This window comes from Pygocentrus nattereri, chromosome 24 (assembly GCF_015220715.1).
Source record: "Pygocentrus nattereri isolate fPygNat1 chromosome 24, fPygNat1.pri, whole genome shotgun sequence".
Taxonomy (NCBI): Eukaryota; Metazoa; Chordata; class Actinopteri; order Characiformes; family Serrasalmidae; genus Pygocentrus; species Pygocentrus nattereri.
In genome coordinates, this window is record NC_051234.1 from 18,202,973 (window position 1) to 18,220,348 (window position 17,376).

At 37.9% G+C, this 17,376-nt stretch overlaps 1 protein-coding gene across 2 annotated transcripts in view; it reads right to left on the reverse strand.

Annotated features, from left to right (window-relative positions):
* stau2 (staufen double-stranded RNA binding protein 2) overlaps nt 1-17,376 on the reverse strand; it is a 148,017-nt gene that overhangs the window by 77,612 nt on the left and 53,029 nt on the right. For both annotated transcript variants that reach the window (XM_017696214.2, XM_017696212.2), the window contains exons 8-10: nt 7,627-7,839; nt 6,266-6,403; nt 1,129-1,257 (exon numbers count right to left, since the gene is read on the reverse strand). In XM_017696214.2, coding sequence (XP_017551703.1) covers nt 1,129-1,257; nt 6,266-6,403; nt 7,627-7,839 — 480 coding nt within the window. The remainder of the gene's footprint in view (nt 1-1,128; nt 1,258-6,265; nt 6,404-7,626; nt 7,840-17,376) is intronic.

Consider the following 17,376-nt stretch of genomic DNA (forward strand, 5'->3'; position numbering starts at 1 on the left):
AGAGAAAGTGCAGAGAAACCGAAAGAAAGAGAAATAAGCCAAAAAAAAAAAAAGAATTAAAAGAATGAACACATGAATGAAAAAAAGAAAGGAAGAGGGAAAGAAGAAGAAAAAGTGGAGAAAAGAAAGTTAGCGAGAAGGTAAGGAAAGATAGAAAATCAAAGAAACAAAAAAGGAAAGAGATGGGAAAAAAGAGAATGAAATAAAATGAGGAAAAAAAAAAGTGGAGAAAGAGAACAAGAAAAGAGAAAGAGAGAGGGAAGGAGAGTTGGGGGGGCAGGGAGAGAGAGAGAGACTCTTTTCATGCATGTCAGATAAGTTGCTCTTTGCTGACCTTACCAGAAATAAAGGACAGCCACCAGATTGAGACATCGCAGTCCAGCGGCCAATAACACGGCAGGAAATCAGAGGGAGGAGGAGAAGAAGCTCAGTCCTACAGAGCTCAGTATAATAGTGTATACACACACACACACACACACACTCCATTCTCCCATTTACTCCATTCTCTCATTCAGGACCACTACCCCTACACCTCCCCACTTCCCCCAAATCACTTGGACTGAATCTGGTGAGAATTGGGAGAACTCACTAAAGCCAAATGATGGCAGCAGTGTAATGAGTGCTGCTGTATAGAATTGAAATTAGGCACGCCACAGTTATTACTGTCAGACCAGGGTTGGGAGGTTTCCTCTTTTTTTAATACCCTAAAACTTCCAATATCATAGCAGTACACGGTATTGCATTATGGTAGGGTGTTGTAAGTCGTATAAGTGACTAGCATTAGTTTGCTTTCGTGCCATTTTGTCCTCTGTTAACTCAAAATTTTAAAAATAACCTAAAACTTCCATCTATTTATATGATCACACAATTTTCAAGCCATCTTTCAATAAATGTTGAATCATCTAACAACTGTTAAATATCAAACAATCGACCTTTTGGGCACTACTGACATACATGAAAGTAACCAAGTGTTCATTTCCTGACCAATCAATGAACACCTACAAGAGCCTGTAACTAAACTTAAATGCACCTATATGGTAGGTCTTTTTGACAAAACAGCCAGTAACAGCAGGTAGGTGGATGTAAAAAACTGACTTAGTGAAGACAGGGTACAGGGTGGATACTGACCTTGTCTGGCGAATCCTGCACGGTTGAAGCTTTATAGCCTAGTTGCAGCAGCATGGCCTCAGCGGCTGCACGCTTGGCTACTTTTTTGTTGGGTCCACTTCCTGTGGTCACCTCAGCACCTACTTTCACCTGTTAACACACAAGAACAGGGGCTTGGGTCAAGGCAGCTGTGGAGAAAGAAAAGCTTGTAATACGGCGAGTTTATTTTAATATGACCAAAAGAGCTACACTACCCGATGCCATTCTAACATGTCCAGCTGTGGCTACAGACTGACAGATTATTTTGTAGTTGGGTGATCAGAAATAAATAAATGAGTCCCAATCTACATAAAAAATGATTTTAGGGGACTTAATTTCAGGTAATTGACAGTACAAGTAATATTTTATTTATATTATATTACAATCAGTTCTTGGTCACACTTAATGTTTGTCTTGCGGTTAAAAATTTGAAAACTAGAAAATTGCATTTACTGGAAAAAATACTGCCTGTGCAGCTTCAGCTATTCCATTTGCTAGGGTGTCGCTAGGTAGTTGCTAGTGTTTCAGGTGGTTACCAGGACGTTACTGCGGTATCCCATGTCGCTGTTAGGGTCTTGCTAGGTGGTTGCTAAGGGGCCATTTGGGTGTTCCAGTTGGTTGCTACTGTATCCTAGGTTGTTCCAAGGGTGTTGTGAGGCAGTTCCTACAATATTTTAGGTGGTTGCTCAGATATTACTAAACAGTTTCTATGGTACCTATGGTGACTGTTAGGTGGTTGCTACAGTTTTTCAGGTGGTTGCCTTTCAACACCCTAACATACCTCTGGTTTTTAAGAATATGGTTTAGGCCAAAGCCTTCTCAAAACTAGCATAAAACAGCATCTTGTGAAAATAACCATTTTGTGTAATAACTTCCTGTGAGGGAGATTTTAGAGGTGGATGTCTGGTTCCTACCAAAACCCCACTCTAAATGAATTTGTGCACATTTTAATAAGAAATAATGAAAACTCATTTAAATACACAAAATCACAGTTCTTAATTTTAAAGCTGAAAGCTGCAAACAGAAACTTATTTATGCCAATGGCCTGAGAGCAAACTTTTTTGGAAATTTTAGACACAACCAGGCCATGCAAAAGAAACAGATAGAAGCAGAGCGTAAAGCAGCGCTGACAAAAGCGTGGAGAATCAGTTAGAGCCGTATTACTGAACACAGTGCTGCTCTGAATGAAGAGGATTAACAGACACATACAGGGATGCAGTCTTCCTCCAATGATGTAACGCCTTCCCCAGAGCAAACCTGCAATGTCTGTGTTAGCATCTTTCTTCAGTTGTTCTGAAAAGTATCCAGACTGCGCTTCCAATGAGTGAATTTATGGTCCATCTTTTGCCAATAAAACTTGCATAATCTCTATAAAAAGGCATTGGCCAATAGAATAGGATGCTCTGGAGCATCAGCACACATGAGTCTACCAACCAGCTGTATCTGGATATTTCTAAAAATGAGGTTTTAAAAAACAGTGGTTTTGCGTGAACGGACAAAACACATTTCTGAAAACACCGGCGCATAGTTGTTTTCATTGATTGGGCATGCAGGACTCATAGAACATGACTGATAGCTGGGTTGTTGGCAGTTTGGGGGTGAAAACATATTACTGAACTTAGCTTTTTCAGTGCACCGTAGTGTGGAGGTGTCAAAATGCACTTGGCTCTTTTAAAGAGGTTCTCAGGTTGATTACAAATATTGAAAATACCTCAGTGATTCTAAATACATGTGATTTTATGATTATTAACCTATGGCATGCTTTGGGTTTAAAAAAAAAAAAGAAAGAAAAAATCAAACAAAAAAACTTAATCTTTTCAACACTGTGTCTCAGAGACGGTGGCAGAGGCATAGCAACATAAGCAAATTCACAGCATCTTTTCACTTTTTTTTTTGTAAGCTTTTATTTTCTGACAGGAATCAAACTTTGAATCCATGTGAAGTACCGAATTACAGAGGTATAGCTGCCTGAAAGTTAAAGCCTGCAGTGTTTGTAACCTGCTGCCCTCACTCTGGTAGAAAATCTCAGCTTCGGTTCAGATTGAGAACATTGTGAGCAGTACTTGACATTTCATTTTCAGACATTATCAACTTCTATTCTGCTAGAATGACCATGTGAATGTTTTGAGTCCTTTTCTCAAGTTGTAAACAAAGTCATTCAGAGTGGTTTGATGTTAAATGCTTCTAGAGGAACCTACAGAGCCAGAATTGTTCACAGTGGTGATAAGAACCAGGTGCCCATCTCTTAAAAGCTCACTCATAGAAAGTCATTACATGAGTTTTGAATGCAGTTATGATGTTATGAATAAGCTGCCTAATGTCCGAGATGTTTTACAATAGTTCTGACAAAGTACTGGCTTAAAACATCTTTTAAAAAAATACTTATGGTGGAGAAGTACAAGGCAAAATATATATATTTTTTCAGAGTTTCCATTATTTTACCATTATTTTATTTGTCCAAGTTTTTTCCCCCCTGACACTAAACAACACTCAATGAATTGGTTTACATGTCAACCACTGCATTATGCAGAAAACAGAAAAAAATCTCTTCCCATGTAATACGTTCTGGGTCACTGTGCTAGCTGTCGTTGACCCTTGGAAAGGAAGTAACTCCTAATTAGCCAGAAACAGAAGATAAATGCATGTTCCTGTGTTAAGCGATAAAGTTAATTCAGTGAAATCTAATAGAGAAGCAAAAGTCCATCCAGAGGCTTCAGCTGACCCTGTTTTCTGAAAGCAGTGCAGTAAATTTACTAATCTTTGTGTATAAAAGCCAAGGCTGTACAGTTCCCTCCCATTTCTCCAGAGCAGCTCTGCTAGAGCACACATTCCAGCAGAGTGACATAAACTCAGAGTGATATCAGTGGAAAAGACGCTGGGCAGCTGCTATTCCAGCTTTAATGATCCTCAGTAAATGCATGGGCATTAGCAAGCGCCAGGACGAGAAAGAGGTAAAGGAGTTCACAGCAAAGAAACTTACAATTATTAATTTCACTATATGAAAAACAGATACACATCAGCACCAAGTTAATGGTTTAAGAAAAATTAAAAAAAAAAAAAAAAAAAACAAATAACCCTATCCATTAGGGCTGCAACAAACAACTATTTGGAAAGTCTAATAATCTGTTGATTATTGAAATAAAAAATCGATTTTTGGATCAAGTACCAATAATCCTTGGGTAAATTTAGCTTGAGGTTGTTTTATGCATTTGCTAACAATGAAGACAATAATGAATACTTTATTCAAAAATATACTCTTTTAATTAACATGCCTGTTAAAATAAGATAAATACAACAATTTTCCTGTCAAAATTTCAAGGATGTAGAAAGTAACAGCAATAAATTATAACAAAACTAAATCAGTTTTTCCTTAAATCACACCAACAGCATCTCTGAGCTTCACCAACCACACATCCACATTTACACAAACCCCAAACAAACAAACAATAAACATCACACAAACATGAGAGTGGATATATGTATGTGTATCTACGAGCAACACGTCTCCAGCTATAAACGTGAGTTGCATTCAAATTTGGCAAGCAGTGGCAAAAGTTTGCAGGAAACTTGTTCTCTATGAACAGCTAAATTTGAGCAATTTTGTGTAAATATTCCATTTCAACCATGAACATTCGTCCAGCTGCCCTGTATATTCGCAGAGAACTACCTTCTGAAACTGTTTGCGAGTGGTGGCAAATATTCTCCTATGTTCGCCCAATCTGAACACGACGTTAAGACAATGATGCAATGCTTAAACCTGTAAACATTATTTGGAATGTGAACGGGGGTGTTGTGAATAATAGTTACTTGCTTCTCCGTCTCCATTTTAAACTGGAAAACAAACGTTATGTAAGAGCTCTAAACAAAATTGTTCTAGTTTTTCAGTAGGTTGAATGAATAACTCTCTCTAAATGTAGGTATTGTGATATAAACTGAGTCTGTTCTACAGTTTCTCAAAAGGTTGAATGAATAACTTACTTTAAATGTAAGTATTTTGATATAAACTGAGTCGTGTTCTACAGTTTCTCATTAGGTTGAATGAATAACTCACTCTAAATGTAGGTATTGTGATATAAACTGAGTCTGTTCTACAGTTTCTCATTAGGTTGAATGAATAACGTAGTGGTTGGTTGGTGTAGTGGGTAACACCTCTGCCTACTATGCTGTACACTGGGGTTCAATCCCCCGACTGGGTCAGCACCCTACGCTCTACCAATAAGAGTCCTTGGGCAAGATTCCTAACAACACCTTTGCCTACCTGTGTAAAATGATCAAATTGTAAGGCGCTCTGGATAACAGTGTCTGCCAAATGCCATAAATTTAAATAAATGTAAATGTAAATAACTCACTCTAAATGTAGGCATTGTGATGAGTCATGTTTGTATGTCATGCAATAGGAAACTACAGTTTCTTATTAGGTTAAATTAGATTTGTTCAAACAAAATAGCCTAGATAGGTCAGGTGAATTATTCAGTAACCACTATGAAATGAAAAGTTCTGTAGGTCTAAGAGGAACTGTCTCTGAAGTGTGAATCTACACATGAAGGGATTAAAATGGATCATCCTTTAATTTTATTACTGAGATGAGATTTAGTCCCTGTGTGTGTGTGTGTGTGTGTGTGTATGTGTAGGTCAGCAGTAATCAGAGTCAAAGTGTATGTGGAGGGGACAGACACACTGATTAAGACAGATCACAGAGTGGGAGATTATCAGAGCCTGTCCAGAACTCTCTCTCCCTCTTTTGTTTCCCCTTTACCCTTTATTCATTGCTCTTTTCTCTCCCACTTGCTGTCTTTACTTTCTCATACTCTTTCATAGTCTTTTCTCTTTCATTTCTTGATCTCCCTTTCTTGCTCTCCTACCTCCTTTTTCCTTCTTTCTTCTCTCTCTCCTTTAATTTTTCTCTTTTCTTCCTTTCTCTCTCTCGATCCTTTCTTCAGCTCTGTAATCTTTTATTGCTCTCTCTCATTGCTTCTCACTATCTTTTATCTTTCACGGCTCTCTTTCTCTTCTTTTTCTCAACTTCCTTTATCTTTCATTGTTCTCCTTCTTTCCTCTTTATCTCTCTGTCCCCCCTTTATCTTCCATTGCTCTCTTCTCTCTCTCTCTCTGGTTGTACCTGCATGATGAACTCTCTGCGGCGGGGCATCCCTCTCTCAGACAGCAGCATGTATTCAGGTTCTTTCTCCTTCTTGGCCTGTTGGATCTGAGCCAGCCTGCTGATGGGGTTCATGCCCTGCCCGTACTCCGGTCCAGTCTACCACAGACAAAACGGACAGCTTTTATTTACCCTTATCACTGACTCCCAGGCTTGCGCAACTCTCACTTTTCTGGAAAGTAGATTTCATGATTCAGTGCATCATAAAACCTCAAATTTCACCACAAATCAAGCTTTACATTATTACAAAATTATTACAAAAATATACGGAACACAGAAACATAAATGAATGAACTACTTAAACAGTAAATGCACAAATGTTCAAGAACAATCAACAATCTAATTTATTATTTATAATCACAATAATTCTGTCAAGAAATGTAGCTTCTTTTAAATAAGCCATAAACCAAGACCTGATAATCAACAAAAAAAAACTTGTCTCTTTATATTTGTGTCTAAATCTTTTCTAATCAAATTACCAATGCAGTAATAATGCTAATTCGTCTGTTAGCATCAAGCTAACAGTGCTACACATTCATTTGCCCACACTGTATTTAATAGTACTTAGAAACAGATCTACAAACAATAGACATCTGAAGATTGTAAGCTGTAAGTAGCAGATTGTGGCAGTCCTTCAGCAAACAGTTTAGAGCTAACACTGAATATGTGTGTGCATGTGTTCCGCTGTAAGTATGCTGGTGCAACATGGCTGCCGATTTACATAGGTTTTCTGTTATTTATGCATTGTTTGTTTTGATGTTTGCCATCATATCCACTGAGATACTGGCTGAAAGCGGTTTTTAAACTGTAACTCGGGGGCTTATTGGACTGGCTGTTTACGTGACGCTGCATCGTGGCTATTATGGACTGGTGACCTAAACGACTTGACATCGCATGACCTGGGCCGGTGGCTTGGGTAACGCTGCATTGCAGCTATGAAGCTGCCTGGACTGGTGGCGTTCGGCTGCAGGAAAACGCTACCCCTTTGTGGCGAAGGACATCTTCATCCTTCGAGGCTTCCTGGGCTGGCCTCCTGTGTGATGCACCATAGTTGCAGCGTGAGACGTTACCTCTTTCCAGGCTAGCTGAGTGACTGTGCTGTGGTCACTGAAATTTCTTTTGCTAGCTGTGGGAACCATGGAGTGTGTGTGTGTGTGTGTGTGTATACACGTGTTCTGTTATGTACTGTTGATTATGTATTGATTGTAAAGCGTCCTTGAGCATGGGAAAGGGGCTATATAAATAAAAGTGATGTTGAAGAATACTAATAGAGGGGCATTAGCATTAACAATGCTTTTCTGTAGTCTAAATTCAGATAATACCTTTAATATGGTTTTGGGGCGTTTCTTGTAATGCAGTTTGGGTTTTTCCACCACTGGAATGATCGGCAGTTTCTTTAGCTCCTGCAGGATGGAGAAGGCTGCTCTCTTTTTGGAAAGTTTCTTGCTGTTGCCCTCGCCCTCGGCCGAGAATTCTCCCACAGTTACACGGGTCAGGAAGCTCTTCATGTGCGGAGGACCGCTCTCCTTCAGCACCTAAAACACACATTGCAAGGGTAAAAAAACATCATCTTTATTAAAAGGAGCAATTTTTGCCATCACTACCTAATTCATACAAATGAAGCACTCCTTAAAATAAATACTGAAAAAGAACATTTTAAAACAACATGCTTACTAGCAATTTCATCTCTGCTTTAAAACATTCTAAATTAACCCCTAAAACATACACAGTAATAGCATAACAGATACTGATGATTTCATAGTGGCCACAAGATAGTTTGTAGTACATATTGAATAATTCATAACAGTTACTGGATAATTCTCTGTAGATACTGAATAACTTGTAGCAGAAAAATTCATAGTGGCTACTGACAAATTAATAGTAGACACTAAATAATTCATAGTAGCTAGTTACTGAATCATAGTGGTTAATCTTGAGTGAATTGCAAAAGTATCCTTTAGGATAAGCACATAATTTGAAGGTGAAATTAGAGTCAGGTCTTTTCAAATCAATGGAATGGCAATGAAGATTTCTCTCAAAGTGGCTAATGTTAATGTTCATGAGTTCACCATCAGGAGAACATTAAACAGCCGTGTGCATGGCAGGGTTGCAAAAAGAAAGCTGCTGCTCTCCACAAAGATTGTTGCTGACTGTCTGCAGTTTGCGATAGATCACATGGACAAGCAAGAAGGCTACTGGAGCAATGTTTTAGAAAATAGATCTTTTCAGTATAACAAGAAGCATTATGTTTGGAGAAAGGAAAACAGTGCATTCTAACATAAAAACCTTAAAAAACCCATCTGTGAAACATGGTGGTGGTAGTATCATGGTTTGGGCCGGTTTTGCTGCATCTGGGCTAGGATGGCTTGCCATCACTGACGCAGCAATAAAATCTAGCAAATTCTAAAGGAAAACGTAGGGACACCTGTCCATGAGCTAAAACTCAAGAGAATGTGGGTCACATATCAAGACAACGGCTCTAAGCATATAAGTCGTTCTACCAAAGAATGTTTAATGAAGAATAAATTTAATGTTTTGGAATGTCAAAGTCTGATGCCAAGTCAAAGTCCTGACCTTAATCCTATAGAAATATTGTCAAAGGACCTGAAGCAAGTAGTTAATGGGAGGAATTTCACCAACACAACAGAGTTGAAGCTGTTTTGTACAGAGGAATGTGCTAAAATTCCACCATCGATGTGAGGGATTAAATCAATAGTTACCGGAAACATTTAGTGGCGGTTATTGCTGCAAAATGGGGTCACACTAGATATTGAAAGGTTCACATACTTTTGCCACTCACATATATGTAATATTATGTAATATGTTTAGTATATCATTTTCCTCAATAAATAATTGACCAAGTCTAATAGTTTAGCCTCATTTGTTTAATGTGGTTCAGTTTATCTACTTTTAGGACTTGTGTAAAAATCTGTTTAAGTTTTAGGTCAAATTTATGCAGAAATGGAGAAAATTCTAAAGGGTTCAAAAGCTTTCAAGCACCACTATATGCTGAGATAAAGAGAGGGAAAAACGGGGGTAGTTTGATTTTTAGCTGAACTATCACTTTAAGAACATGTGTGAAATGCATGAGCAGTCACATTCACTTCCTGTGCCAGAGTGCTGATGCAGGTGAGCTGGGCGGCAGCGTTAAAGAGCAGCACTGGGGGGATCAGATTTCACCTACCCCAGCTGAGCCTAGCTCTCTCAGTCTGGAGTGAAAGTTATCTCTCTCCTGAGAGTTCCTCACATCCTCTTCACACACAGGCCCACTCTGACATTCACACACTCACACACACACACACACACAAGCTGGTGCAATAAACAGCCACCACTACACTGCAGACTGCCATGCAATGTTCAACTTTTGTTTATGAAACCTCCTCTGAATAAAAGCTTATAGACACACAACTACTCTAATAATCCTCTCCAGGCTCCACCCACAAATGTGTGCTTTTGTAGCTACTGTTGTGAATTTGGACAGTCTTTACAGAATACGGGAAAAAATCCCACTCAAAATATTGAGAAACTGTAGAACAGACTCCGTTCATATCACAAAACCTACATTTAGAGTGAGTTATTCATTCAACCTAATGAGAAACTGTAGAACAGACTCAGTTTATATCACAATACCTACATTTAGAGTGAGTTATTCATTCAACCTAATGAGAAACTGTAGAACAGACTCAGATTATATCACAATACCTACATTTAGAGTGAGTTATTCATTCAACCTAATGAGAAACTAAGACATGACTCAGTTTATATCACAAAACCTACATTTAGAGTGAGTTATTCATTCAACCTAATGAGAAACTGTAGAACAGACTCAGTTTATATCACAATACCTACATTTAGAGTGAGTTATTCATTCAACCTAATGAGAAACTGTAGAACAGACTCAGATTATATCACAATACCTACATTTAGAGTGAGTTATTCATTCAACCTAATGAGAAACTAAGACATGACTCCGTTCATATCACAAAACCTACATTTAGAGTGAGTTATTCATTCAACCTAATGAGAAACTGTAGAACAGACTCAGTTTATATCACAATACCTACATTTAGAGTGAGTTATTCATTCAACCTAATGAGAAACTGTAGAACAGACTCAGTTTATATCACAATACCTACATTTAGAGTGAGTTATTCATTCAACCTAATGAGAAACTGTAGAACAGACTCAGTTTATATCACAACACCTACATTTAGAGTGAGTTATTCATTCAACCTAATGAGAAACTGTAGAACAGACTCAGTTTATATCACAATACCTACATTTAGAGTGAGTTATTCATTCAACCTGATGAGAAACTGTAGAACAGACTCAGTTTATATCACAACACCTACATTTAGAGTGAGTTATTCATTCAACCTAATGAGAAACTGTAGAACAGACTCAGTTTATATCACAACACCTACATTTAGAGTGAGTTATTCATTCAACCTAAGGAGAAACTGTAGAATACGACTCAGTTTATATCACAATACCTACATTTAGAGAGAATTATTCATTCAACCTTTTGAGAAACTGTAGAACACGACTCCCAATACCTACTGTACATTTAGAGTAGGTTAGTCATTTAAAATGTTATTGCATCTGTGTGTGAAAGGCCACGTCCAACAGATCAGGTGAAGTATTTCAGTATGTTATCTTCAAGCCATGCTATCAAGCTTACATTACCACGGTGGCTAATTCAGTTTTGTTCCCAACCTGCCTCATTTAAGTTAGCTCCAACAAAATTTGTACAGGTAGGCTGCGGAGCATTTCAAACTGGAAACTCAAGATTCCGTAGAGATATTTAATTTCAATCTAAATACACGAGATATTTACACATGCTCTTTAAAGCTTGTTCAACCTCAGAACAGTATCTATGAAAGTACATTTGGGGGCATGAATAGGTTCGTTAGCATACTGTGACACAATTATGATCTTTACAAAATTAGAGCAAAAAAACATCCTGAACGAATAAAAGTACATGCAATGGCACTGAGGTAAAGCACCACTCTTAGGAAAACTAAAAGCTATTTGAGTGCCTAAAGCACCCCCTTGTGGGCAATCTTCAGCTTGCTAAATGTGAGTGAGTTAAAGATAGGTCCATAAAGCGCTTCATGGACCTTGCCTTAAAAAGACATTTAAGTTTGCTTGTTCAGTTGCTTTTTATATCTGAACCACACTGTAGACATGCTTGGTACTCTGATGCAAACTGAAGCATACGTTACTGTAGCTACCTAACAGCGTAAGTTTAGCAATGTGCTTGAATATCAAGAATATATATATGTGTTTTTTTTTTTTTTTTTTTTTTATATTTAAGCACATTGCTAAAATCAAATATACTTCAATATTTGAATCTGAAAAGCCCTAGCGCAATTTCACCATCTGCACTGCTGACTAGCCCAATTTGTTAAACATAGCTAAGCAAAGTGAACAGAAGCTTCAACGAGTCATCGATCTTCATCAGAGAAGTCACTATCTTCTGAAGTTTGGGCTTTAATCTCAAAGTTTGTTAAATCTGGGGGGTGGGGGTGGGGGTGAGACACAGAGGAACTTCATGCATTCCTCACACGCTCGATAGAATGTCATGACCCAATATTTACATGGCTTTGATGTGGGGAAGATTTGATCATCACACTCCAACGTTACATAAGAATTTAGAATTTCTCCAGGCAGCACCATCCGCTCTGAGCTTCTTCGCATGGGTTTATAATTAAGTGCGGAAATGAGCCTTATCCTCAGAAATGTAAGACAGTTATTTCGTCTCTTCCTGTGGAGGAAAGCTTCAACGAACAGAAGGGAAAACTTGTAATGGTTTTATTCAAGAAAATCCAAGTAAAGTTTCAGAGAGAGTTAAATAATCTGCAGGAATCGAGATGTTTAAATGTCTCTGTCCTTTTAAAACTGTGCTGATTCTTGTGGCAAACAAAATGAAAATGTGTGATTTTGTTGGTTTCCTGAAGTAAGAACTTTAAAAATGTGTAATTTATTAATCAAAGAAATTTATTTGTTTTGATCTGAATTCAACAGGTATATTTACTCATTAAGAAGGTATTTGTGACTTCAGGCCTGTTTGACTGTTTACTGATAAACAAGCTCTGTACCACATTTGTAGTGCAGTTCCAATATCACAGTATGTGAAAGAGCTATGTGCTGGAGCCTATCCCAGCTGTCATTGAGCGAAAGGCAGGATACACCCTGACCAGGTTGCCAGTCCATCACAGGGCAGACAGACAGACATACACATTCGCTCACACACTCACACCTAGTCTAGCAACCGAACTTTCTAAGTGCAGCCATGCTGTTAACACATGTAGAATGTGGCTTGGTGTTGTCACATAGAAATAAACATGCATGTTCCTGAATAAGACAGAATCTAGAAGGCAGCTCCAAATTGTGCTCAGCGTTAATCGTGCTTTCACAGATGTGCAGGTATCAACTTCACAACGAGGGTATATTTACAAAAGAAAATTGTTTTTGATAAGTTGATAAGATAAAATGTTACATACCATGTCCTTGTACAGTTTGTTTTCAAATCCATATCAAAGAGTTTTATAAATTACTATATTCTTTTCATTGGCATTTTTCCTAGAGTCTTTTTTTGGAATTGGGTTTGTACATGAAGCGTACCACCACTTCATCCAAGAAAATCCAAGAGTTAAATTATGTGGAGAAATCAAGATGTGTCTCTGTTTGTGTTTAGTCTTTTTGCCCTTTTAAAGAACTGGGGCTTTGGGACTTTGCATGTCTGAATGGCTCATTTTGTGCCATTTTTATGACACTAACTTAGGTTCAGTGTTGTCTGTCCATTCTCTGTGAATTAAATTAGGTAACTGTAGTGGAGAAAGTAGCTCCATTAGATGTTCCTGAGTAGTCCAGACTTGAACAGATGAAATAAATCTGAGGGATGATACAGAATGATGATGCAATTGTTTAATATAAATTCGTTCATTTCTTGATTTACTTCATGCAAACCACAGCAAATCAGCAGTATTTCCACATATAAACATAGCTGGACTTACACAGCTGTGATATTACACTTCAGTATCACACTTATTGTACCCAACACAGATAAGTTTGTTCTAGAAATGCAGCAGCACTGGTTAAAAGTGCTTGTTGCTATAGACAGATATCAAAAAGCTTTCTATGTTAAGGTGTAAATTTTGGGACCCTCATATCACACCTGAGGTAACAAAAATTGCGAATAAATGTATAAAAGTAAGAATAATAATTGCAAAACATGTCAATAACAGTTATTACTGTTTGTAATACAATAATTATTGGTACTGTTGACACTATTATTACTATCATAGCAATTTTATATAGATTTATATGGAAAAGTAAAAAAATAATAGGTTAACTCTCTTGCAGAGTTTGCAATTGAAAAGTATTCTTCATTGTGTAAATACTACCATCCATATTCTTCATTCAACCTTAAATCCACTTTGCACTTTATAGTTGGTGTCTAAAATAGTACTTCGGTGTTTGCTATGTCTAACAAAGGCAGCTGGATTTTAAAGTAAATTTTATGAGTATTATGAGCTGATTTGTTCTTTTTCGTCAGGCTCAAGAGTTAAATCTGTTTTATTCAACAGAATTGAACAAAAAGTAAAAAAAAAAAAAAAAGCCAGTAACATGGAATGTTTTCGTGATGCTTCATACATGTGGCACATGCCCAACAATGCACTCGCTTTGCCCTGCGGCCGTGTAAATACTGCACAGATTAGTGTAGAAGTGAATGCAAGTGGCATCTGACACATCCTTTAATTAAGTTTCCACTGTTTTTTGGCTTATCACAGCATCACCAGCAAAATTCATATCATGAGAGAACATCATACCAGTATTCCCTCTTGTACCAGTATAACTTTCAGCCCTGCTATAAGCACAGCTCTTACTCAGTTGAGCTTTTCTGGCGTCCTTTCATTTGACAACGTATTAGACTAACCTCACACGCTATCACTGTGTCTGCTCATGTGGCCACTTCAGTGTGAGGGACAGTTACAAAACTGCTGGACAAAAAAGCAAAAGAACCTCTCTCAACCCGTTTTAACTGCTTACTGCTGTTACCATCCGCAGAGGTACCTGGATAAGAGGAATCAGGCATCTGGTATCCTTAGCACTCAAATAGGTTTAGTACTTTCATAAAGGCTTCACATCAATGACAGGGTCTTTACACATCCCTGTGGTCCATGTTCCACGTTCACTTCCAGACAGTGACAGCTCCATCACAAGAAGCGTTTTTATTCTTAATTTTAGAACATTTTCACATTAAGATGACTGATTTAATAATGCATGATAAACACTTGTTAAGCAAATTACTGAGCATAAATTTACATCACAAGTTCACATATAATTATACAGATAATTTTGTGATCAGCTCTATAGCACCAAAACACATCAAGTTTATCACTTTAGAACTAATAAGAGTCACTAATACATCCGGATGTTTTCCATATGCTAAAGTGTATTTTTCTTCATCCGTAAATAGAGTTTTCATTTCATTTATTCATCAGTAAATTTTCATTTTGTCAAAAAATGAAACATTTTCATGCCTTTCTGATTAGTTTCAGACCATTTAAAAAAATTCAACATATTGTGAATTGGTTTTGAATTTCTGATTTAAAAAAAAGTCACCAACTGCACACGTGAATTCATGTGATTAGTGTGCTTCATTTATGCACAACAATGTGCACAATAAAGACTTAAATTGGTTATTCTGCATTATTAAAATGAATGTGAAAGTATAAGTGATTTTCACACAACAGCTCTTCAATTCCATATTAATACAGATCCTAAAGATTACAGATCATAAAGCTTATGGTGCAGTGAGCAAACCATTTAATCTAGTCTAATTTGGATCCACTGAGTATTAAAAGCAACAAAATTCCAATTTTTCATAAAAATGTTCATAAAAAAATATTTTTTGGCCATTTCAAACAAGGATACCATCAAGTATAGACAGTAGACTGTGTGAAAAAGCTGTCACCCCCTCTGTCAGAAATGGAAACTGTACCAGACATACTGAACGTTACCAACATAAACCCATGCTTTTAAATGATGACACATTTATCAACCGTTATCCTGATTTATCAATTTAGCTCAAATTTGCTTATTGTTCCAGCCTTACAATAACAAAACAAGCACACTATAACTTACCAAATTCAAATCATAAAATGTCTCCTACTTACAAAACAAAAACATGGTATGGATTGAACAATTAAAATCTGTACTTTCTGCATAATCATAAACATAGGAGCAGATTTTTGTGTGTAATAGCCACAGGGGACCACAGAGGGTTAAGAAAGACTCAAGTCTGGAGCATCTGGACTCAGCTGGCCTCATGACACAGTTCTCAGAGCCCGTTTTACTGATGGAAAAACTGCTGTAGAGGCTTTTGCCTTCAGCCAGTGTCTCAGGTCTGTGAAAGAGTCCTGGCACAGGGAGCTGGTGGCGGCAGACGAGCGGCAGCCATGGCAACAGACGCCATGGGATCTGCATCATGGTGATGGAGTTTCAGAGCAGACTTTGATGCCCGAGTGTGATGGTGGCCGATTCTTCTGTCTGCCCTCTTGTCTTGCGCGTCTGACGACACGGATCATGTTCTTTTGGAGGAAAAACTGAAACTTGAGGTTGATCATCCTCCATCCCGCCCAAAAAAACCCACACAAATACGGTATTAGTGGCAGGATCCGTGCCTAAGAAACACCGGCATCTTCAGCTTAGTGAAAAGACAGGATATCAGGCCAGGGTGGGACAATGGCAGACTGGCAGGCTAAAGAATGGCTCTTTTGTACAGCTTGTTGATGCGTCTGCCCTGGAGAAAGGTACTTATGTACACGATGGGTGGTTCTTGGCCAAAGCTTATACCTCTTATGTCTCTCAGTAATGTGTCATCCGTCCAAAAGCTTAGAGCTACATATCGATATCTTTGAACATTACAAGGCACTCAACGTGCCTTGAGAAGCGACTTGAGTTGTCCATGCACTCCTAGATAATTTTGTACTTTATACAAAGACGAACAACCGGAAACTTGCATTAAGGAGTATAATGAGCAAATATAGCTTTTGAAAGGTCTGCAAAGATGAGTCAACAAATTCTCATGTGAAAATTTCAACACAATGTTCATGTAAATAAACATTTTCATTTATGGCATTTAATAGCCTTTTTTTTCAGAGAAATCATAAATAAAAGGTAGGTGAATACAGCAATAGGAATCTTGCTCAAGGACTCTTATTGGCATAGCACGTTGTGATCGTCCAGATGGAGAAACAAATCTCCAACGCTCTGTAATGTCCATATGATCAAACGGTCATGCTGACAGATTGCAATACACTACAGCAGGGGTGCCCATACTTTCGTGGCTTGAGATCTATATTTTCCAGTGGACAGGTCACCATGATCAACCGTGATCATCCCTTTTTTTTTTTTTTTTTTTTTTAAGTTTTGAAACTTTTTTTTCATGCACTTCAGTTGCCCATATTGACACACAGCTTTAGAGGGCAAACGGCTAATCACACCAATCTAATTCTGATTTGCACTAAATGGTGTGAACCGTGTAGACTGGACTACTTTTAGCAGGGAATTTGTCATGATAGTTTCTGTGTATAATTTGAAAATGCCTCTCGGCATTCCCCTTCTTTGGAAGCATGATGGCGACATCAAGAAGATGCATTAGGAGTTTGATATTGTTAAAAAAATAGACCTCCTCTTGCTCTGCACAGAAGAGGTCAGTTTTTGGTTTTGTTGTGCTACATCTCACTCATCTTCTGAAAAGATCAGTGTAAGCTACAAAAGGAAAACTCACAAATGGCGCTACACAAACTGGTTACCCATAAATGAAAACTTTCTAGATTGCTGGAAAGCAAACTCATAGCAGTGTTTTAGGCAGGCTGTGGCACAGCTATGGTAAACAAGCAGTAAATTAAAAGACACATTGACCACATTTCACATCACTCAAACACATTAGCCAGCCTGTCGCTAGAAGCAGTAAAAAAGTGTTGAAATTTGATAGCCAGTTGGAATGAGGTGCAATCTACCAACATGCACTGTGATCAACACATTGGGCACCCCTGCAC